Source organism: Cnephaeus nilssonii (genome assembly GCF_951640355.1).
Source record: "Cnephaeus nilssonii genome assembly, chromosome: 19".
NCBI lineage: Eukaryota > Metazoa > Chordata > Mammalia > Chiroptera > Vespertilionidae > Cnephaeus > Cnephaeus nilssonii.
Window position 1 is genome coordinate 26057619 of NC_137090.1, and position 23538 is coordinate 26081156.

The 23538-nt window shown below is 38.9% G+C and overlaps 1 protein-coding gene across 1 annotated transcript in view; it reads right to left on the reverse strand.

The window, feature by feature from the left end:
- The window catches only part of ANKFN1 (ankyrin repeat and fibronectin type III domain containing 1), a gene marked incomplete at its 3' end in the record, with an annotated part of 350672 nt that overhangs the window by 118269 nt on the left and 208865 nt on the right, over window positions 1-23538 (reverse strand). Inside the window, exons 4-5 of the mRNA XM_079797013.1 lie at window positions 14096-14297; window positions 11379-11589 (exon numbers count right to left, since the gene is read on the reverse strand). Of these exons, the coding sequence (XP_079653139.1) occupies window positions 11379-11589; window positions 14096-14281 (397 nt within the window). The 5' untranslated portion in view covers window positions 14282-14297. The remainder of the gene's footprint in view (window positions 1-11378; window positions 11590-14095; window positions 14298-23538) is intronic.

Sequence of the window (23538 nt, forward strand, 5' to 3'; positions counted from 1 at the left end):
CCTGATGCCCCAGAATGAATAGGATCATTCCTGCATCTTCCTGGATCACCAAATTTCCTGTGTAGGTTTTGGTGAAAGCACATTATTTAGAAATTAAAATGAACACTTTTGTTATGGAGGAGAAGGAAAAATTTCCCTCAGAATTGAAGTGTTGTTTTTTTTTAAGGGAAACTTGATAGAAGCACCCCCTCCCCCCCAGCCATCCTAGGCTAAATCTCCAGGTACCCCTGGGAATATGTGCACTTGCCTCTGTTGTTAGAGGTAATCCCATGCATGAGTGGGAGAGGCACTGACTGAGCCAGAGGTTTCACCAAGCAAACCCTTTTTTTCCATCTATGGAATTTTTAATGGCTTAATAAAACACTCTCTTTTGAAAGATTTTCTTTATTGACTACCAAATCAGCTGACTCATAAATTAATCATTTTCTCCCTATTATTAATGACCTATATAACTGCCAATAGAAGCATCTGTTCAGTCGGAGATAACCAACCAAACAAAATGGGTTAATACATTTTAAGCAAAAGTAAGTAAAAATGATAATTATCTTAAACTGTGTAGTTTATCTTAAGTACTCGTGTGGTAGGTTAGGCATTTGATCCTGCTGGGAATCACATTCCTGTTTCTGCCTCCCCAGGATGAGAACCTTTGCAACTTCCTTATTTTAAGGTGAAGAAACAGACCCAGGGAGGTAGAATGATTATCCAAGATTTTCTTAAAAACGTAATGAACTTCCTCTAAACCAAGTGGAATGCAAATTAATCTATTATTTATGTATTGCCATTTTCTAACAGCTACCTGTTTGTCATGAGATTGGTGAATTCATTTTGGTTGATTGGTTGACATAGAAACTAGAAAGGATGTGTCTATTTTATGATTGATTTTCCTGTCCATCCACTTCTCTTATTCTTGGATCCATTCTCCCTTTGCTTCCACCCTCTGAATATTTCCCTTGAGTCCCTGAATCTGTTTGCAAGCTTGGGCCTTTTCTCTCTTACTGCTGTAGATCCCTTCTCCAGCCAAGCAGCTATCCCTCTGCACTGCCATAGCCAGCACAATAGAGGGTCTGTGAGTGTGCGGGGAGCAGTCCGGCTGGGGCAGGATCACTTGGAGGCTCTTGAAATAGGCTCCTTGCTATTGTGGTGTTTAATTATCAACAGCATTTCTACCACCCAGTGTTTCTGAGTGGGTATTTGTTATAAGACCTGCCCAGCTAATTAACTACCGGGTAAGAGTAGGGGGAGGGGCAGGCACTACGTGTTCAAAGAATACAATTAGGATTACTGTTTAAATCCTGAGATAAATAGTGATCAGACACCATCAGAATCTAAACTATAGATCACTAACTACTTCCTTGCCTTGCTAGTTCTTAATTTTGCCCTTGCCCTGCAATTAGTAAATTTGGGCTTGATTGATAATTGTTAAAAGTTTGAAAATATAATGAGGGTAAAATGTAAAGTAATTTCAATTTTTTTTTTTAGGTATGAAAGTGATTTATATTTTTAATTAAAAATTTTTTTCAGTTACAGTTTATATTCAGTATTATTCTGTACTAGTTACAGGTTAGATAATCATGTACCTTACAAAGTGGTTCCCCAATATTTCTAGAACCCACCTGTCACCATATATAGTTATTACAATACTAGAGGCCCAGTGCACGAAATTCGTGTACTCTTTGGGGGTGGGGGTAGGGGGCGTGTCCCACAGTCCAGCCTGCGCCCTCTCACAGTCTGGGAGCCCTCGGGGTCTGACTTAGCATAATAACCCTCTAGGTCCATCCATGTTGTCACAAATGGTAAGATTTCATTCTCTTTTTTTTTTGGCCAAATAATATTCCATTGCATATATGTACCACTTCTTCTTTACCCAATCTTCTATCATTCACTGTAATGTTATTTACAATAACCAAGATGTGGAAACAACCTAATTGATCACTAATTTAACTTTTTAATTGAGACTTTTAGGGAACAACTCATTTGGCTTGCTTGAAAAAAAAATGCATTTGCCCATTACTAATGATATGCCATATTTCAATTTAGCACTAACTTTTCTATTGTTATTAGCATTTTCCTTGTTTTTATTGTTCTAAGACAGGCATTTAGTCTAGTGCTCAAAGGATCCTTACAACTAGCTTTAGTTGCCTTTTCCTATAGTCCCTTGGCCCTATATGATTTCCTTTGTGAGGAGAAGTCATCAAGGTAGCCTAGTCCTTTTCACTTTTAACATTAACTTAAAGAGTTTAGTTTAGTTTTAGAGTTTCCTTATCCTGAGCTGGTTAAAAGGCTATAGGGTCCTTATACCACTGCCCCTTATGAATATATGACCCTAACCAGTTATGCTGGAGCCCGTGTCTCATCACTAAAAGTAGCATAATAATGGCACCCCTCTCATAAGTTGTGATAAGTTAGTGATAATTTACAGAACAGACTCAATTAGAAGAGGCTTGTATTATTATACCCATTGGTATATGTTATGCTTTTTTAGGGGCACACAAAAATAAATACTTATTTTATAAAATAGCTTTATGTTCTTACATTAAAAAGAAACCCTGCTTTATCCAGATAAAAATTTTCTGTTCAATTACCATTCAGAAATATGTTATATACTAAGTGGTATCAGTTTCAACCCTATCTGTTGTTTCAAAGGATAAAACAAGGTTACTTAGGTATAAACCTTGCATTGTAAGCCAATATCCTCTGGGCGAACAAGAATAGACAGTTAATAAAATTTATCTTTGCTGATCGTAAGTGACAACCTTCTAACAACCTCACAGCTGACTTATTTCCAGGTAGGAACATCAAAAGTAAGAATATAGAGGTAGTCCAATAATTGAACATCTTTAAATTCAAATATTCTCATACCAGAAGCACTCATACCATAAGTTTTAGTTTACCCATCTTGCTAACGTTCAGGACTCAAAATTCATTTTGACTTTACTTATTTTCAGGTTTTCCCAAGGACTTTGAGAGTGGTTCCAAAAATGTTTTAGAGATTTGGAGGTTAAAATTTTCATTTTAATTACCATAGAATTTTCTTCTCTTAGAACTCATTATATCCTGGACATGAGGTCTGGAGTTTCTCTCTGCTACTTTCCAGCACAATGTGTATTCACAAAGTCCATATTATATAGTTTAGGTTGCAATTGTAGTTCTTTAAGAAGCCAGGGCCAATGACACAAAGAGGGACTCCTGCCAAGTATCCCAAGGGGCAAATGGACATTTTTTCTTAAAACAAACACACAAAACACTTGAAGGACTTATTTAGGAAATACAAAGCATATTACCCAATAATGTTCATAGGGACTTAAGTATGAAAGACGATAATTATATCTTCTAATTTTTTAGTGCTACCCGATAGAAATATAGTGTGAGCCATATCCTTTTAAATTTCCTAATAGTGACATTAAAAAAACCCAAAAAGAAATAGATGAAATTATTCTTAATATATTTTAGTTAACTCAGTAGAGCGAAAGTATTATTTTAACATGTAATCAATATAAAATTATTAATGAGATACATTCAGTGTAAAATTTTCATTTAGAACACATTTTGGACTGGATACATTTTAAGTACTCAGTAGTTATAGTGGCTAGTAGCTCTTGTGTTGGCTAGTGTAGTTTTGGAACATAAAATTTTATAAACTTTAAAAAGTGCTTTTTTATTGAGCAATGTTTTCACAGCACAAACTATACAACAGATGGATAAAATATTTAAATACTAGAAACTCTTGTGTGTTTTTTTTTTTGAGAGTTATACTGGCTACCAATGTTTTTGACCATTTATAATGTGCCAGGGAAATATTTTAAAGCTATTATTACATTTAATTCTCAACAATCCTAGACAGGTAGTGGGGTATCCAGTTTCCAAGAGGGCCTCAAAAATCTTTGTCTCCTGGTGTTCACACGCTCCTACACTGTACCAGGGTTGGTCTGTGTGGTCAATAAGATTAAGGAGAAATGAAAATTGATCATTTTTGAGGTTAAGTTATAAAAGACACTGTTGCTTCCATTTTGGTTTCTCTCTCTCGCCAATCATTTGCTCTGTGGGAAGTCAGCTGCCATGTCAGAGAACAGCTTTATGGAAAGGGAGAGGCCCATGCAGAAAGGAACACAAGTCTCTTGTCAATAGTCACTCTGAGTAAGCTTGGAAATGGGCCTTCTAGATCAGCGGTCGCCAACCGGTGGTCTAAAAGGTTGGCTACCGCTGCTCTAGATCAAGCCTGAAGAGGATAGGAATGATTATGTTGCAGGAATTTAAGGATGGGAACCTAGACTGTGAGTGTGTGCATATACACACCCATATGGTCAAAGATATTTTAGTTTGTGATGAGAATATATTCTGTATATATTTAAAAATGAAAAGCAAAAACATGAAACGACAATTTAAGAGCAGGTAACTATAGCTCAGGCTATGGCCAGCAGATATCTAAATAATTATTTGGAAACATAAAGATCAATTAACTTCATATTCAGTGAAATCATTGCCTTAAAGATAAATAATATATTCACACCTTAACTAGAAGTAGCCTTGGGATTCATTCAATTAAACACATTTATTGAGTGCCTACTGTTTTGCTAGGGATATTGTGATGAATGAGATAGATAATTTGAGAGAAAATATCAAATAAAAACAGAGAGAGACATAGCATATAGTGATAAGTGCTATGCAGAAAATTAAAATAAAGTGATGTGATTAAATAAAAATGAAAATAAAGTGACTTTGGACTTGGTGGTCAGAGAAAGTTTCTCTTGAAGATGTTATGTTTAAACTGGAATGTTAAGAAGGAGTTGAGCATGTGATGATAAGATTTAACCCTTTGCACTCGCTTGTTTTTTCTCGATTCCTTTATTCTAATGCTAACCGTGTCGAGTCACACTCGATATCCGAGTGCAAAAGGTTAAAGCTTTCCAAACATAGGAAATAGCAAATCTGAAGGCCCTCTGGTATGATAGTATGGCACATTGAAGGGATGGAATGGAGTCTGGTGGGGCTGGTGTATCATGGGAGAGGGGTGAGCAGTATGAGATGAGGTTCAAGGAGTAGGTTTGTATGTCAGGGTGAGGATTTAGCCACCTATTTTATTATTTTTGCCTGGGGCAACCAGTTCTGAAGACATGTTTTAATCATTTTTAAATCACTGATAAAGATTTCTGTGATACCTAACATTTGCACCTGGGTTTCTCTTTATTAAATCACTGGTGGCCCGGTGCATGGAATTCGTGCACAGGAGGGTGTCTCTCAGCCTGGCCTGCACCCTCTCCAATCTGGGACATCCCTCTTGCAATCCGGGACGGCTGGCTCCTAACCACTCACCTGCCTGCCTGCCTGATCGCCCCTAACCACTCTACCTGCTGGCCTGATTGCCCCCAACTGTCCCCCCATGCCGGCCTGCTCGCCCCCAACTGACCCCCCCCCCCCGCCAGCCTGATCACCCCTAACCGCCTCTGCCTTGGCCCCACCACCATGGCTTTGTCCAGAAGGACGTCCGGAAGGTCTCCCTGTCTAATTAACATATTACTCTTTTATTAGTATAGATAGTAGAGGCCCGGTGCACGAAATTTGTGCAGTTGGGGGGGGGGTGGTCCCTCAGCCTGGCCTGCGCCCTCTCATAGTCAGGGGATGTCTGAATGATGGCTTAGGCCCACTCCCCGCCAAAGCCAGAAGTTGGACATCCTTAGAACTGCCGCAGAGGCGGTAGAGGCTCCCGCCAATACCGCTGTGCTCGCCACCTGTGAGACCAGCTTCTGGTTGAGCAGCTTCCTCTGTGGGAGTGCATTGACCACCAGGGGGCAGCTCCTGCATTGAGCTGGATTGGGCTGAAACTGGTCTCCAACATCCCCCAAGGGGTCACGGATTGCAAGAGGGCGCAGGCCAGGCCAAGGGACCCTACCAGTGCACTATCAGGGCCGGTAAGGGAACAAAGGAGGGCTCCAGGGCAGGTCGGGCCCATCTCACTCAGTCCCAATCGGCTGGACCCCAGTAGCAAGCTAAACTACCAGTCAGAATGTCTGCCCCCTGGTGATCAGTGCATGACATAGCGAGCAGTTGAGCAGTCTTAGCATATCATTAGCATATTACGCTTTGATTGGTTGAACGGACGACCGGACACTTAGCATATTAGGCTTTTATTATATAGGAGGATATTTAACCATGGAGTCCATACCAAGAGATTATATGCTATGTTCTACTTGATCCTATCAAATTTACTGTCCACATATTTTAATGAAGCAGATGAAAATACCTTAGGACTCATTCTAGAGATGTGCCTAAGGCTAGTTCTTTACATATTCTTAATGGTTGCAAATCTTTGTCCTTTGAGGGCAGATTTGATTTCAGGAAAACTCTAAATCAAGTCTGGTGAACATGGAGGGTGATGACGTTGGGCAGTGCTGTTTTGGAACAAAAATCAGGTGTGACTCTAAGCAACGAGTCAGATTTTCTCATAAACTGGCTCTGAGGACAAATCTAAACGTGTTCAGAGCAATGGCAGCACTGTTGGAGCAAGTGTGGGGTCTCCCATGAGGACCATGTTGAAGGATAACATTCGTTTGGGTTGTAGACTTTCTGGTGTGTTTGTTTACATAAAGCTGGCCTCATTAGTTTATAGTCACACCTCTTAGACATGCCCTGAACCAGTCCCAGCACCAGCACGAACCCCCAACTACCACAGAAACGAGGGGTGCATCCTGACAAGTCTGCCAAAATTGTAACACCGGTGTCTGTGTCCTACTCAAATGACAGTTACTATGCAGTTGCATTTTATGAAGTAGCCGAACATAACTCATTCTGGGAGACATTTCCTAGTCCCATTTACAGTATCCAAGAGAAAGCAAGAGAGAGGAGTTTACAAAGCAATGCATAGAGAAAGGAGAGGGTTTGAAGAGGAGGGAGAATGCTTACCCTAGGAAAGGGTAGAAAGACTAAGAGTGAGGAGCATTCCACCATTCTTACCTTCATATTTTTAAACTGTGTAAAAAGAAAGACAATCAGGCTACATCTACAACCAAATTCTGCAACAAGTACCCCAAATATAAATTACTGGAAAACTTAAAGGTTTTTTCCATACATTTATGAATATCACACACACAGTGTATTTGTGTGTATGTGCTAAAATTCAATACCTGTACTTCCCAGCAGCATATGACAGGGCTTAAAATTACAAGTGAAAATTTCTGAATACCTACTATGTGCCAGGTACTGGGATTAAAAGGTGAGACAAAATCCTTGTGATTGATGGGATTTGCACATGGTAGATATGCCAAAAGATAACAACACCTGGCTTCGTTATGATTAGTTATTTACAGAGCCTAAATGATGCCAAATAAATAGCAGCCTCAGAAAGGCTAGGACCTCATTGATGATTCAGCAAATTCCTCTGGAGACTGTGATTTGAGGGTATGAGTTAGTGAGGATAAGGGAGGGTTTATGACTAGGGACTTTCCCATGCAGAGACAAGTCTTTCTAAGATACCGCTGTTCAGCTGAACATGAGTAGTCATGGACACTGAATGGATGAACTATCAAAGGCACAGCCTCCAGGTATCCTGAAGTATCTCTGCACATTAGCTTTCCTAACTCCAGTCCTTACAGATTCTGTTTCCTGAACTCGGCACACTTGGGATGCTATTATAATAGTGACTGAAGTTTTCTTCTAGAAGGAATAAGTATTACTTTGTGCTGCTTGCCTAAAGGTGAGAGGAACAGAAGAGAGTCACCAAGTAAAGATAGTAGAGTCATCTAATGAGCAGGTGGGAGTTCTAAATACATTTAACCTTGGCAGTGTACAAGTTTGGGTGGCCACTTCTGGGACTTTCCCTGTGAATAAGAAAACATACATGGTTGAGTTTCAAGCCATGTTTATAAAGAACACCTCTCTATAGTTCTATGATTGAGGCACTAAAGACTGGAAGACGGCCACATCAATGGTTAGGAGTTAAGTTCCTAAACTCCTCTCTGTCCTTGTGATTCCTGTTACGAAATGGGGAGAATTACAGAGGACTTTCTTCTGAGTTGTGCTGGATTCTTGATTGGCATAGTAGAAAGAGTACTGGGCTAGTGTTCAGAAGGGAACACAGAAAAGTAACCCTATTAGAAACCCTGCACTCTGCTTTGAAATACTTGACAAGCATTAGAAGAGGAACAGATGGAGAATCAGGGAAGGAAGGAATTGAGCATCTATGGTGTGATAACAAGAGTGTTAAGCTTTTCCACAAATACCAAAGAATTGAATACTTGAAGACCTGGCTTCACCACTTACTAGTTTTGTAGCATTGGGTGAATTGACTTATCTTATTCCAGTTTTCTCATTGAGATGGGAGTTAGTTTCCTCATTTTAGCCAGCAAAAACATTTTTGAAATATGTAAAACACTCTAGGAACTTAGACTTCATTTTTATTTTTATTCTCTTATACCCTGTCTCTGGAGTTACTGGGGAACAATTTGTAGCAGGTATTTGCTTATTTGGTTCTGGCTGGCAAACTGGTTTTTCTCGTGGGCTGTCTCATACTCATGCACAATAGCACTTTCTTTTGTATTTGGTATATGAAATGAATTAGAAATTCCTGAAAACAGACTGTGTTCTTTTATCCTGCCTCTTTCCTACAGGAATGGCACCTTAGTGCATAGAACAGGATTTTAGCACACTCGGAGAGATGCAGGGTCCAATGGCCACAGCTTTCCGTTATTGGTTGTTTGGAAAGGCAGTAAATTTGCATATAGGGACCTCAGGCTTTGGTGTCCCACAGACTTGGGGTTGAGTTTTTGGTATCCTTGGGTCAGTCATTTAGCCTTTCAGCATAAAAATTCCCTCTTTGAAATAGAGTTAATAACACCATCCTGAAGGGCTAGAGTGAAAAGTGGAGATATATATGTGGAGACTTCATAGATAGATACTCAGTCAAGATTTCTTTGCCGTTTTTACACCTGTGGGAGTCTATACCACTATGTCTTTGACTTGTTGGGTGGCCAAGATGACTTAGGTGTCATATTTCCCAGAGGCTAAAACCTGGGTTGATCTCTCACTGTCCTTTCCAACTTTGTGGTTATCATTCTCAAGGGAGTGAGTAAAAACCAGGGATCTTTGAACACATTTTCTTTTGGTTTAACAAGATATTTAGTACTTGGATTCTTTTATAGAGATTTAATTATGCACAAAGAGGCTTGGGGAGAGTTGGGAGTCTTACTAGTTTAATGAAAATGGAGAATTCTTTGTAGCATCTTAGGTAAGTAGGACTAATGTTTCATCCAGCCCAGTGCAAGCAACATCTGAATGAATGGTCTCCTTGTTCCTACAGAATGGGGCTCAGTCTGCATTCTCTATGTTCAGACCCTCTGATTCTTTCTCCACTGCTCTCTCACTGGATCTTCGGGTCAGACGTTACTGCAACATAAACTGGAAGGTAGCAAATAAGCCCTTTTGATTTCTTCGATCCTTATTTACCCATCCCTGCAAATTCTCCAGTCCACTAGAAGGAAGCAGCACTTTGATGATGCGCTCTTACTGAAGATGAAGAGCCCCAATCCTGTGGAACCCAAACCCTCACACTCTTTGACATGGATGTGGTGAGCTTAGCATTTTTAAAATAGAGAGTTTTCTGATACAGGGATCTATCTGTCTCTGGACCTAGTCTTTGGGTGGCAGGGGTTTATGAAATTTAGAGCCAGAGACGTGACCTCTAATTACATATTTGCTTGCTTCTCTTTCAGCCTCTGGGTCTCACCACTTGGAAGTAAGTGAATCAGTATTAGTGAAACTAACAGTTTGATGAGTTTACTTTTTTCTTTTAGGAAACATAAAAACTGTGGCTCAGAGCCATTGTGGTCACTGGGTCAGAGAGTTTGCACCAAGGGGAATGTGAGTGCCTACCCCAGAATGTTGCTGCGAGGATTAAAGGAGTGAATACACATAAAGTGCTCAGAATAGTGCCTGGCACAGGGGTAGGGTTGTGTGATTTGATCCCATCCACTCCTGGGCAGGGTCTGCCATTGGCCCCAGAGCAGCTCCCTTTGGCCAGTATCCTCAGTTCGACTCCAGAAAGAAGCCACTCACAAAAGACCACATATTATATGATTCCATTGATATAAAATACCCAGAATAGGCAAATGTATGGAAACAGGAAGTAGATTGGTTGCCTAGGGCTGGGAGCAATGAGAGGTTAAGGTGATTGATTACTCATGGTTTTGTTTTTTTGAGGGGTTGAGGATGCTGATGACAATCGTCTAAAATTGTGATGATAAGTTTCACAATTCTGTGCATATACTAAAAACCAGTGAATTGTATGGCATGTGAATTATATCTGAATAAAGCCGTTAGAAATACATCCAGAATTCCACCCCTGCTTACCATCTTACCATCAGTGTCATTAGCATGCTAGTCCAAACAACTGACACCTGTCTTTTGGACCACTAAAAATAGACTCCTAACTGCTCTTCATAATTACCTCACCACTGTCTATTCTCCACAGTGCACTGTAGTGATCTTTGATAATGTAAAGCAGACTGTATCATTCACCTGCTTCAACTGCCCTGTTGTCTCCTCATCACACAATCAAAGTGAAGTATCTCACCATGGCCTGAATGATCTGGTTCTGGTGACTTCTTCCTCAGCGATCCACCTCTCCTTTGTTCATTTTGTTTTAGCCACATCAGCCTTCTTGTTCTTCAAATATGGCAATCTCATTCCTGCCTGCCTCTGCATCTTCTATTTGACATTCAGTCTACCTAGAATTTGACCCCACACCTCATTTTTTGATGTTGCCCAGGACTAGGCTCAAATGTCATTCCATCAGAGAGGCTTTTCTTGACCAACCCTATTTAAAATCCCACTCCATCAACCTTTAGCCACTCATTCATTTTATTTTCTTCATAGTATTTATCACTGTTTGAGTTTATATTTTAATTTAGCTTTTTAATTGCTTATTAGAACTTACATAATTAGTACAGGGGACTTCTATGAGAATAGAGATTTTTGTCTTGCTCACCACTGCAGTCTTAGTACCTAGAACAGTGCCATCCTCAGTGTTTGTTGAATAAATCAGTGAAGCCAACATACTGATTATGAACATAAAGACAGTATCACACACATACTTACTCTTTTTCTATGCATATTTCCTGTTCTATAGCCTCACTGGGAGTATTTCACATTTAGTTATATTCTTAGGAGGATGTTCCCTTGAGGTTCTTTTCCAATACCATTCAGCGTATTCTATTTAGAATGTAACCTGATGCCTAGACTGATCAATAGTTGCATGAAAGTCCATAAAAACATGCAAAGTATTTCAGAACCTATGCTTAGTCAATCATTCGTACTCCAAAGGTCAGCAATGGCTATTTCAGTGGGGTCTAGCCTTAAAAGAACATGTTTTAATTTTCAGGTTTACTTACAGTGTGGACTTTCTCTAGCTCCTGTCCTCAGGAGAATCCTAGCAATGGGAACATTGTTGGTCATGATGGCAATATCCAGAGGTGTCAACCCCTCACTGTTAGGAGTATTGAGATCTAGTTCTTCTGCTGTGTACTGATACAGAAGGATCTGCACAGCATCCATGTCCTGCTGTTCAACTGCTTCAAACATGGCTTCGTTGCCCTGGAAGTTCTGGAGAAGAACAAAAGCAGGTTAGTACAATTTCATAGACTAGTGTATCTTAGTAGCTTAACTGTCTTGAATTTTGGGACTGCTTCAGTGACTGCATTCCCACTTGTAAGTTACATAATTTATCCCAAGGTCTCAAATGTAAACACTGTGTTGGATCTTCCTTCCATCATTTCTAAAGGACATTGAACAGACATGTACATTTAGATGCACTGACGCAATACAGTAGAGCATGGATAGTCTACAGATAAGAGCAAACATCAGCTTTCTCAACCCAGTCTTCAGTGGAACACTTGTTTGATAGACCCTTAAAAAGTATTCTATGAAGAAAGGAGCATGTGGTCAAATAAATTTGGTAAACATTGGATTAAGCCAAGTTACCCCATTATTTTACTCTAAGACCTCTCAGGGCCTTTAATGATTTTAAGTTATGATTATGACTCTCCAGGTGGGAAATATGACCTGTTTCAAGTATTTGTTCATAGAATGTATTTTTAATTACATTTGTTTGAACTGCTCCTGGAAGAATGTTATACAGAATCCAGTTTGGGAAATGCTGGCAGAGAGAACATAGCAATGGTAGTTTAAATTGTGACTAGCTTGGAATTGAGAGTACACTTTCTCTGTCTCAATCTCAGCCCCTCTCTCTCCACCCCATATCTCTACTATTGCTCAGACCATCATCATCCCTTGCTTGGACCATGGTAATGACCTGCCTGTTGCAGTCTTAGTCTCCTCCAGCCCGTCACTGATACAAGAGTAGTAATCTTTCTAAAATTTACATGTTCATTCCCTATTTATAATCTCTAATAGCTCCACACTGCCTGCAGGCTGGTTCCCCAACTCATACACTACTTTGTACTACCCTCTACTCTTTCTCAACCCATAGCCCCAACCACTGAACACCTGGCATTTCTGAGCCCTCAGGGGAGGGTGGCTCAAAATAAGTGGTATCCAGGGAGGGTTTCCAGGGCTGGTTGGCAAATTGCTTTGGGACCATAGAGATCCAAAAGTTTAATACAATACCCATAAAGACAACATGGTTCCTTTGAAAAGTTCTTTCAGATACATATTTCTATAGCTCATGGGAGAAGAGTGACCCATTCACATTTACACATCTATCTGGTATCTTTTCCAAGAGTAGCTCGGTCTTTAAAATACTGAAATATCGTTGGTCTTGACCTAGCATAGGAGTCATGTAATTAAAATGTGTAAGGTCTTCAGTGACCAAGTATTTAGATTGGCAGGTTTTATTTTTAGTCTCATCAAAAAATGATTCTCCCTATCAAAAGCTGCAGGTCTGCTTAGCTGAGTACATAACACATGACTGAAGAAAATACAAAGCGATTATGCAAATGCTCGTTTTGACAGTGGGCACCCAGGGAATAGAGTTATTTTGGCATGCAGTTCTCAGGACTATCTGCTGAATGGAAAAGAGTTTTGTCAACAATCTGCCAAACTGAAGAGCCTCTGAGACTTAGGCCATAACTCAGTCACAACCAAGCCCTCCCAGAAGATGAGTTTGAAATGGGAAAACAAATGAGTGCAAAGTTAAAATGCTGCCCTGTCCACAGTTGTGCATTTGTGATTTTTAGTGTGTCTCATTTCTCATGTGCCATATTTGCTCTCACTCTTAAGTCATTTCCTCCCCCATGCTTTTGCTGGCAAACTCTAGTATGCTTCTATCTGGAAAGGCTAGGGCTCATTTCTGTTTTAAACTCAAACAAATGGTGCCATTACCCCCTGCAGAAATACCCTTGCTGAGCATGTTAATGTTATGCCCTCAGCTTTTACTGAGGGCCAACATAAGAAACTACTACATGAGAATGTAACATCACCAATACTATTTTTTATTCTCCATTACATAATTCACCATGACAGCTTATAAAGGCCAGAGGATTTAGCAACAGAAAAATATTAAAGTCTCCTTATAGACTGATTTACTTTCAGCTATCAGCTAATGGGATACTATAACCATTGTTTCTCTTTCTGCTATGACTGTATATGTATTCAGAGATAAATGTAATGACAAAATTTAGGTACTATATTTGCCTAGGTTTTTGGTATATCTATTTCTCTTTCCATCCCCACCAGTTTCTTTTTCTATTTTCTTTTTTATCTTTCCATCCTTCACTTCCTCTCTCCCATCTTTCTTTCTCTTCATTTTCTCACTATCTCCCTCTATCTCTTTCTGTATTGTTATTTCCCATTATATAATGCATATGCATTTTTTGTTGTTGCTTGAATTCTGTCTCAAATGCCATTGGAAAGCATATGGAGTATATATTATAAATAAATAAAATATTTATTGATCAATATTTAAATGAGCAATGAAGCTATCAGAAAGCTATTTAATCTCATATGTGCAGCTCCTGTCTTACCTGACACCCAGCATCTCTAACATTGCAAACATGAAGTTCTGAGGTAAATGTGGATGATATTAGCATTCCCTTAAATCCAAACACAACTGCATAAATCAAACCGAGGCAAGAATATAGAGTTTTCTTACCACCGAGGTCTTTCTGAGACTCAGCCGGTCAGTCCTTGCTCTAAAGTAGGCCTCATCAAACGAAGAGTGGCTTCCCTTCAGTTTCTCAGATAGGTTCCTGTACAGCCGTTTGGCAGCATTGGGAGATGATGGGGCGCTATGTTTTTTTGACTGAGAAAGATGTAAACTCTGCATTTGTTGGGTCATTTTCACACGACAGTTCCTAAGAGGAGGAAAAGATAATGTATCATTTATACAACATAATTATAAGTTGACACAGAATTTTATCTTCTCTAGTAACCATCTGGAATCCTAATAAAACATTATAGCTGGAAGAGACCTTCAAAGTCATCAAACCAGCCTTCATGTTATAGATGAGAAAGCTGAAACTCAGGGAAAGGAAGAAGCTTGTTTATGGCCACATAGCTAATTACTGGCAGAAAGGAAATGATCTCTATTTACTATGTGAACATCTACATCTACATACAAACATATATATATGACATGAGCCTCTGCTTCACATCTTTTTGTCTCTATCTCATTTGGAGGAAGCATCTCAATTCTATAACCCAGGAAGTTTGTTCAGTTCTTCTTGGGTATATGTAATTGGTTTCGTTCTGCTTACCTCCTTCTGGATCTATAGCAGCGGTTCTCAACCTGTGGGTCGCGACCCACAGGTTGAGAACCGCTAGCAGGGTCACCTAAGACCATCGGAAAACACAGATATTTACATTATAATTCATAACAGTAGCAAAATTACAGTTATAAAGTAGCAACGAAAATAATTTTATGGTTGGGGATCACCACAACATGAGGAACTGTATTAAAGGGTCGCGGCACTAGAAAGGTTGAGAACCACTGTTCTAGATGCTGTTCTCTGTTTGGCTGTATAAGAAAATGTGGTATTCCCTGCAGAGTCCCATTCTCTCGAGGTTTTAATTATGCCTGGTTTTTTGAGATCTGGTGAACCAACTCAGTGCCCAGAGGTTTGGGGATTTATCCCATAGGCTGGTCCCTGCTCACCCCAGATACTACTCACTACCAGCATCCAGCATTTTCTAAGTAGTACTTGACTGCTGTTCCACAAATCTCTACACAGGTCCCAATGTCATACTTGAAGTCAGTTTCCAGGTGAGCCAAGCCATTTCAAAAGCCACCCACCATTATGTTGGATACTGCTATTGAAATGTCTGTGCTACCAAGGCTAAAGCTGCTGGCATGCATACACATATTGGATGAGTAAATACATAAATGAAATTACTAGTCAAGGCAGTGATATGTAAAGTGTCCCCACCCCTGATGCAGCCTTTGGTGCATTGGGCCCGGGCCTACCTAGAGTATGCTGCTGTATTCCCACAACCTCCCTTCAAATCTCCAGTCCTTGAATTTTTATAGCCTTATGGATCCTACGATATAGTAACATATAGAACCTCTTTTATTGAACTGTTCACAGGACTGACTTTAATGATTTCCCAATTCCTACAGGATGAAATCTAAATTCTCTAACCTCATATATACTGCTTCTCTCTCAAGCATCATCTCCTACTATACCTCTACAAAATAACAGCTGCCATGAACTACCCTATACTTTAAACTGTTTACATGATCTCATCAAATCCTCACAACTAAAATATGTGGATGTTATTATTATCCCTATTTTATAAATGATAAAAATGAGATTCAGACATGTTAAGTAACTTGCCCAAGTTCACATAGTACGTGGAAGAGTAATAATTCATACCCTAATATGTATTATGTTCCTTTTACCCTGAGGAAGGCACATTTTAGGTGCTAGGGATATAGAAGATTAATAGATATCTTAGAATAAATGAAGGCACATATGAGACTGTTACATATAATATATCAAGGGGATACCCAGAAAGCTAATTTCCTCCTCATGCCTCTGAATTGGGTTCCATGTCTACTAGCCACAACTAACCTTGATTAACTTACACTTTCACAAATGAAGGTCCATCTTCGCTACATTGTTAAATGTCTTTAGGCACTTTTTATGTCTTGCTTGCATTTCCTCCAACACAAAAAGACTTCCTAGTACCTTCTAAGTTCTAAGGTGGTCAGACCTATTCAGAATTAGTCATGCCCAGTCTTACCTAATAATCTCATTTAAATTTGGGAGGATGATATAAAGCACTGTCTGTAGTGTGTATGTATGTGCGAATGTGTTTTCATAAATCTTTAATAATCTTTTAATTTACACAAAAGCAAAAATGGAAAGATTAGGTTATTTGACATCTTTTTCCATTTACAAGTCCTTTACTTTTGATTTAATAGCAACTATAGTGATTCCTCTATATCTTTTTAGTCCTACAAAAATTCCAGATTGATATGCAAGCTGGCTCACAAGGGGACTGACTTAAACTCTTTCTTTCTGCCCTCTGTCTGTAGCCTTTCCCTTCAAAATTAATGCCCCAGTTAGTGCCATCTGTCTTACCTACATCGTTATCATTCCCAAAATAACTCTACATTTTTTTTGTATCTGACACAGTGCCCAGGAGTCCAGTAAATAAGTTCTTTTCGATTGATCAGATTCCAGCTACTTGCTCTACAACTGATGACACCTACCCACTGGCCCCTTTTGTCTTTGCTCATGTCCCATCTGTTCTTTTTAGTCAAAATAGATTTACTTTCTCTGTCTCTTTGACTTCCTTATCATACTCCCCAGCTGTCCCTTCCTTCCAGGCTATCCTTCAGCATATTTTTATTCTTCTAGATGTTATCTGATATTATGTATTTTTCTTCCTCTATATTTAAAATTTTGTCTGGTTAGAAATACTGAGAAAGACAACTTCCTATTATCTGTTCTCATAAACATGCATGCCCCTTTTAACTAACTGTGCTCTTAAATTTTTACCCTTATGGAAAGGAACAAGCATTTGAGAAGCATTATAGCTTTGGTTCTGATTATTTGGCAGACCCAAGCGTGAATCCTGATATTGTTATCTATAATCTATGTTACTTTGGACAGTCACATAAAAATGTAAATTACTTGAGTTTGTTTAAACACAGTAGCCACTCAATAAATAACAGCAATTATTAAAGTTACCTCAAATCTTCCCAAAAACAGAGACACCAAAGTATATTGCAACAATTTAAATAGCTTTCTTGTTTTAAACATTGTTTTGAAATCTGACTTTATGTATTATACTATTTAGTTTTTATTTTGATAGATAAGTTTAAATATTTTAATATGTGTTTTTAGTAACATAGTAAAATAGGAAGAGCAAGTAGAACTTTATACTATTAAAGGGAAGAGAGGATTAAAGATAAAAATTATAAAACAAAGAAGTAATATATCTGTGAGCACAATACATTCACATGGTTTACTTTTTCTAATAAAAGACGAAACTGTCAATTGAGATTTTTAAAAAGCCATTTACAAGCCATGCACCTAAATAAACATTTCACAGAAAGATGATAAACAGAATAATAGTATGACAGTGGAAATAGCAAACTAAGGACCTCTAAAAATTCTCTCCTCCACAAAAGCAATGAGAACACTACTAAAATTGGTCAGAATTAACTTTTTTCAGAACCATAGAAATTAACAAAAAATTTTGCAGCAATCCAGGAAGTGTTTATTCAAGAAGAGTGGATAAATTCAGTTAAGAATAGTAAGCTTAATGGCATTTTTACCTTGCTTAATTTCCATATTCCCCATATCTGTGGTGGCCTTGAAGACCAACAGCCTATATTCATGGTAAAACAAAACAAAACTTTTTAAAAAGTAGCCTGGCAGCCACTGGTGGTGCAGAATGGTGATGGAGTTCCTTCAAAATCCCATTTTCAGAGAACTGTCATTATTTGACCTGTTTGGTGGTTCCTTGGAAGAGCCCACTCACAGGGCTTTTCTTTATTTGCCCTGACTTTGAGCTTACCAAGTGCAAATAACCTTTTCCTCTGGGTATCCGTAAAAAACAAACATCAGCAACTGTTTAACATCACAGCTGCCCGAGGTGGTGGATAAGAGTTGGGCAAACAATAGACTAACCAAAAAGCTTAAAGGAAAAGCTTAAATGTAATGTACATGAAATACTTTGAAAAGCTCTGACACATTGCTGGGGCTCTATCAGACCTCATGCATGCCCAGGGTTGGGGGCATTCTCATGAAACACCTGAGAAGGTCCTAAGCTCTCATATCTGACTTTGAGGCTCTGTGCAAGCAGGAAGTGAAGGCTAAGGCAGAGCTGTCAACTGCCTAATGAGTATTGAAGGTGTGCCCACAAATGCACACAGAGCCCCTCTGCAATGACTGGGAAACTTATTAGTTCCAGGCACTTAATATTTTTGTTCAATCATTAGCTGACACTAAACTAACCAAGAGACTTAGTAACCACATATGACAATAAATACAGACTTTACAGATACTGTTCTAAAAAAAAAGTCACTAAACAATAAACCTTGAGGAAGGGGGATAATCTGATTTCTAGAGTTGCTGCATTATGTTATTTAAGATGTGTTTTCAACAATAACAACAACAACAAAATAAGGCATGTGAAGAAACAAAATATTTTCCGTTCACAGAAAGTAAAGCAGTCACTAAGCAAGGCCAGATGCTGGATTTATTAGACAAACACTTTAAGTTTCATATCTTAAATATTTTCAAGGACCTAAAGAACCATGTCTAAAGAAATCAAGGAAATTATGAAAATGATATCTCACAAAATGTTCTAAAGAAAGATGTTTTTCTTCTAAAGAGAAGGGGACAGATATGTTGAATGAAGGTGGGCTGGTCTCTGCAACATGACTGTAGGATCAGACTTTAGGATATAGTTAGCCAGGGAAAGATATTCTATGGGAAAGTTATTTCTAGTTTTATATTTTCTCTTTTTGCATCTTAATAATTTTTTTTAATTCCTAGATCTTTAACGAAAATCATGTTAAATGTTAGAGCCTGCCCAACATTTAAGGAAGAAATAATACCAATTCTATACAAAACTCTTCCAAAAATTTGGCTTCATTTTGAGTCTACCATTGCCCTGATAGCAAAGTAAAAAAAAGGTATTTCAAGAAAAAGCTATCACCCAATGTCTCTCATGAACAGAGGGGAAAAAATCTCAACAAAACGTTAGCAAATAAAATCCAGCAATACACAAAAAGGATAATACGTCATGATCAAGCATGGTTTACTCCAGGAAAGCAAGGTTGATTTAATATTCAAACATCCATTGATGTAATCACTACATTAACACACTAAAGGAAAAAAAAATATGGATATCTTAATAAATGCAGAAAAGCAGCATTTAGCAATATTCAACACCCAATCATGATTAAAAATCAAACTTTCAGAAATAAATTCCTCAACCTGATAAAGGAAATCTACAAAAAGTTATAGTCAACACTGTATTTAATGGTTAAAGACCAAATGCTTCCTTTTGGGTCAGATTCAAGGCCAAAATGCCTACTCCTACCTTTTTCTATTGTACTGGGCATTTAGCCAGTGAAATAAGGCAAGCAAAATAAAGGAGTATAGATTGGAAAGGAAGAAGCAAGAGAGTCTTCATTTGCAGATAACAGGAAAGTTTTGTAGAATAATTTAAATCTTCTTAGGAATAAATACAACAAACCACATATACTTAAAATTACATGCCATTAATGAGTGAAATTAAAGAATACCTAAATAAATGGAGAGATATACCTTGTTCATGCATTGGATCAGAAGAATTAGTAGTATTAGCATTCAAAAAAGAATTAAAACCTTTCCTCAGACTATTCCAAAAAAATTCAAGAGGAAGGCACACTTCCAAGCTCTTTCTATGAAGACAACATTACCCTAATCCCCAAACCAGATAAAGACACCATAAAGAAAGATAATAGACCAATATGCCTGATAAAACATAGATGCTAAAATCCTCAAAATTCTAGCAAATTGGATCCAGCATTACATTAGAAAGATCATACACCATGACCAAGAGGGATTTATTCCGGGGAATGCAAGGATGGTACAATATCCGAAAATCAATAAACGTAATACATCACATCAATTGATGCAGAAAAAGCATTTGACAAAATCCAACACCCATTCCTGATAAAATCTCTAAGCAAAATGGGAATAGAGGGATCATACTTCAACATAATAAAAGCCTTATATGACAAACCTACAGCCAACATCATACTCAATGGGCAAAAACTAAAACCATTTCCTCTTAAGAATAGGAACAAGATAGGGATGCCCATTTTTACCACTCCTGTTCAACATAGTACTGGAAGTGCTAGCCATAGTGATCAGACCAGAAGAAGAAATAAAAAGGCATTCAAACTGGAAAAGAAGTAAAACTGTCATTATTTGCAGGTGACATGATGTTGTACATAGAAAATCCTAAAGACTCCATCAAAAAACCCAAGACTTAATAAATGAATTTGGCAATGTAGCAGGATACAAAATTAACACCCAGAAATCTATGGCTTTTTTATATACCATAATGAACTCACAGGAAGAGAAACTAAAAAAATATTATTTAACATTGCACCAAAAAAAATTAAGATAACTAGGAATAAACTTAACTGAGGAGGTAAAAGACCTGTACTAGGAAAACTACAGGATGTGCAAAATAAGAGATAGAGGAAGGCATAAACAAATGAAAGAATATATTGTGTTCATGGCTTGGTAGAATCAACAGCATTAAAATGTCCATACTACTCAAAGCAATTTATAGATTCAGTGCAATCCCTATTAAAATACCAATGGCATATTTCACAGACCTAGAACAAACTCTCCAAAAATTCATATGGAATAAAAAAACAACAACCCGAATAGCCGCAGCAATCCTGAGAAGGAAGAACAAAGTTGGAGGGATCACAATACCAGATATCAAGCTATATTACAAAGCTACTGTTCTCAAAACTGCCTGGTACTGGCACAAAAACAGACATATAGACCAATGGAACAGAACAGAGAACCCAGAAATGGACCCAAACCATTAAGCTCAATTAATACTTGACAAAGGAGGCAAGAGCATACAATGGAGTCAAGACAGTCTCTTTAATAAATGGTGTTGGGAAAATTGGACAGATACATGCAAAAAAATGAAACTAGAACACCAACTTACACCATACACAAAAATAAACTCAAAATAGATAGAGTTAAACATACATAAGACGGGAAACCATAAAAATCTTAGAAGAATCCATAGGCAGCAAAATATCAGACATATGTCATAGCAATATCTTTTTTGCTGAATCAGCTCCTAGGACAGTGGAAACTAAGGACAAAATCAACAAATGGGACTACATCAAAATAATAAGCTTCTGCACAGCAAAGTAAACCAACAAAACAAGAAAGCCCACTGCATGGGAGAACACATTTGCCAATGTTATCTCTGATAAGGGTTTAATCTCCAATATTTACAGGGAACTCATACATACAACTTAACAAAAGGAAGATAAACAATCCAATCAAAAAATGGGCAAAGGACCTAAATAGACACTTATCAAAAGAACATACAGAAGGCCAAGAGACATATGAAACCATGCTCACAGTCACTAATCATCTGAGAGATGCAAATGAAAACATCAAGAGGTACCATCTCACACCTGTCAGAATGGCAATCATCAACAAAGGACAAGTGCTGGCGAGGATGTGCAGAAAAAGGAATCCTCGTGCACTGCTGGTGGGGATGCAGACTGGTACAGCCACTGTGGAAAACAGTATGGAGTTTCCTCAAAAAATTAAAAAATGGAACTCCCATTTGACCCAGTAATTCCACTTCTAGGAGTATATCCCAAGGAATCAGAAACCAACCAGAAAGGATATATGCACTCCTATGTTCATAGCAGCACAATTTACAATAGCTAAGATTTGGAAACAGCCTAAGTGCCCATCAGCAGATGAGTGGATTAAAAAACTGGTATAGGGAGGAACCAAGATGGTGGCATATGCAAACACCTATACTTGCTGCCTCACAAAAACATCAAAATTACAACTAAAAGACAGAACAACTATCATCCAGAACTGCAGGAAAGCTGGCTGAGTGGAAGTTCTACAACTAGAGAGGTGAAGAAAGCACATTGAGACTGATAGGAGGCGTGGAGGCGCAGAACGGGCTGGCACCTGGGTGTGTTGCTTTTTTAATAGGGAGGGAGATACAAGCTCCAGCTTGCTCTGAACTCCAGTTCCGGGTGAGACTCTGGGGGACCTAGTCACATCCAGGGAGAAACTGGACTGTCTGGCATCGGGAGAGGAATGTGAGGGTGGCTTTCTTTCAGACAGAGGTGCACGCAGTGATCATTGTTTCTGCGTTAGGACCTCTCCAGTGCAGGGCTGACTGGCATCCATTGTTGTTTGCTCTGCCCTGGTGATTACCTGAGACCCCACCCCACCCAATTTACAACCCCACCCAAGCTGTGCGCAGCGGCTTTTGCATATGAATGGCCCACCCTTTCTCAGCTTAAAACCTGTCAAACAGCCAGCAGCTGGGTCAGGGAGCCCCAAAGCAATCAATCTGGCAGCAGCAGCCTGCCTTGCTACACAGCCGGGCCTTGTCTGGGCACCTCCAAACCTGATACAAAGAGGAGGAATCTGCAGATATCTCTGTAGCTCCTGCTTGGAGGCCCCTGCCAGTGGCTGACTTTGTACCTCCTTGGAGATCAAAGAGCCAGTATACCCAGTGGTCAGTGTGAGACCATACCAGATTACAACTCTTCACATTTAAAGTGGCACACTCAAGGGGCAGACTCAGCACCAAAGCCCCAGTGAAGCAAGTCCTGCCCCATAAGGGTGTCTCCTGCACAGCAGCTCTTCCCTTGTAGACACAGCTGGTCCTCACAACCAGTTGGCCTGGAGGTCAATTCCCCCCAGTGATACAAACAGCAATCAAGGCTTCACTACAACAAGACTGTCCCCACAGTCCACAAAGGGGTGCACCAAGATTGTCCACCTCAGGTGACTGGGGAGGCTGAACCACTGGGCCCTATAGGACACCTACCACACAAGGCCATTCTGTCAACTCAAGGAGACTTAGCAGCTACCCAATACATAGAAACAAACACAGGGAAGCAGCCAAAATGTGAAGACAAAGAAACTTGTCACAAATGAAAGAAATGGATGAAAGCAAAATAATACTGGATACAGAGTTCAAAACCACAGTCATAAGGTTACTCAAGAATCTTCTAGAATCCTCCGAGGAACTTAGTGAGACCTTCAAGGATCTTAGTGAGAATGCCAAAAAAAAAAAAAAAAAAAGGAAAAGGACCAGTCAGAAATTAAGCATACACTGACTGAAATAAAGAATAATATACAGAGATTCAACAGTAGACTAGAGGATCCCAAGAATCAAGTCAAAGATTTGAAATACGAGGAAGTAAAAAACACCCAACCGGAAGACCAAAAAGAAAAAAGAATCCCAAAATATGAAGATAATGTAAGGAGCCTCTGGGACAACTTTAAGTGTACCAACATCTGAATTATGGGGATGCCAGAAGAACAGAGAGAGCAAGATATTGAAAAC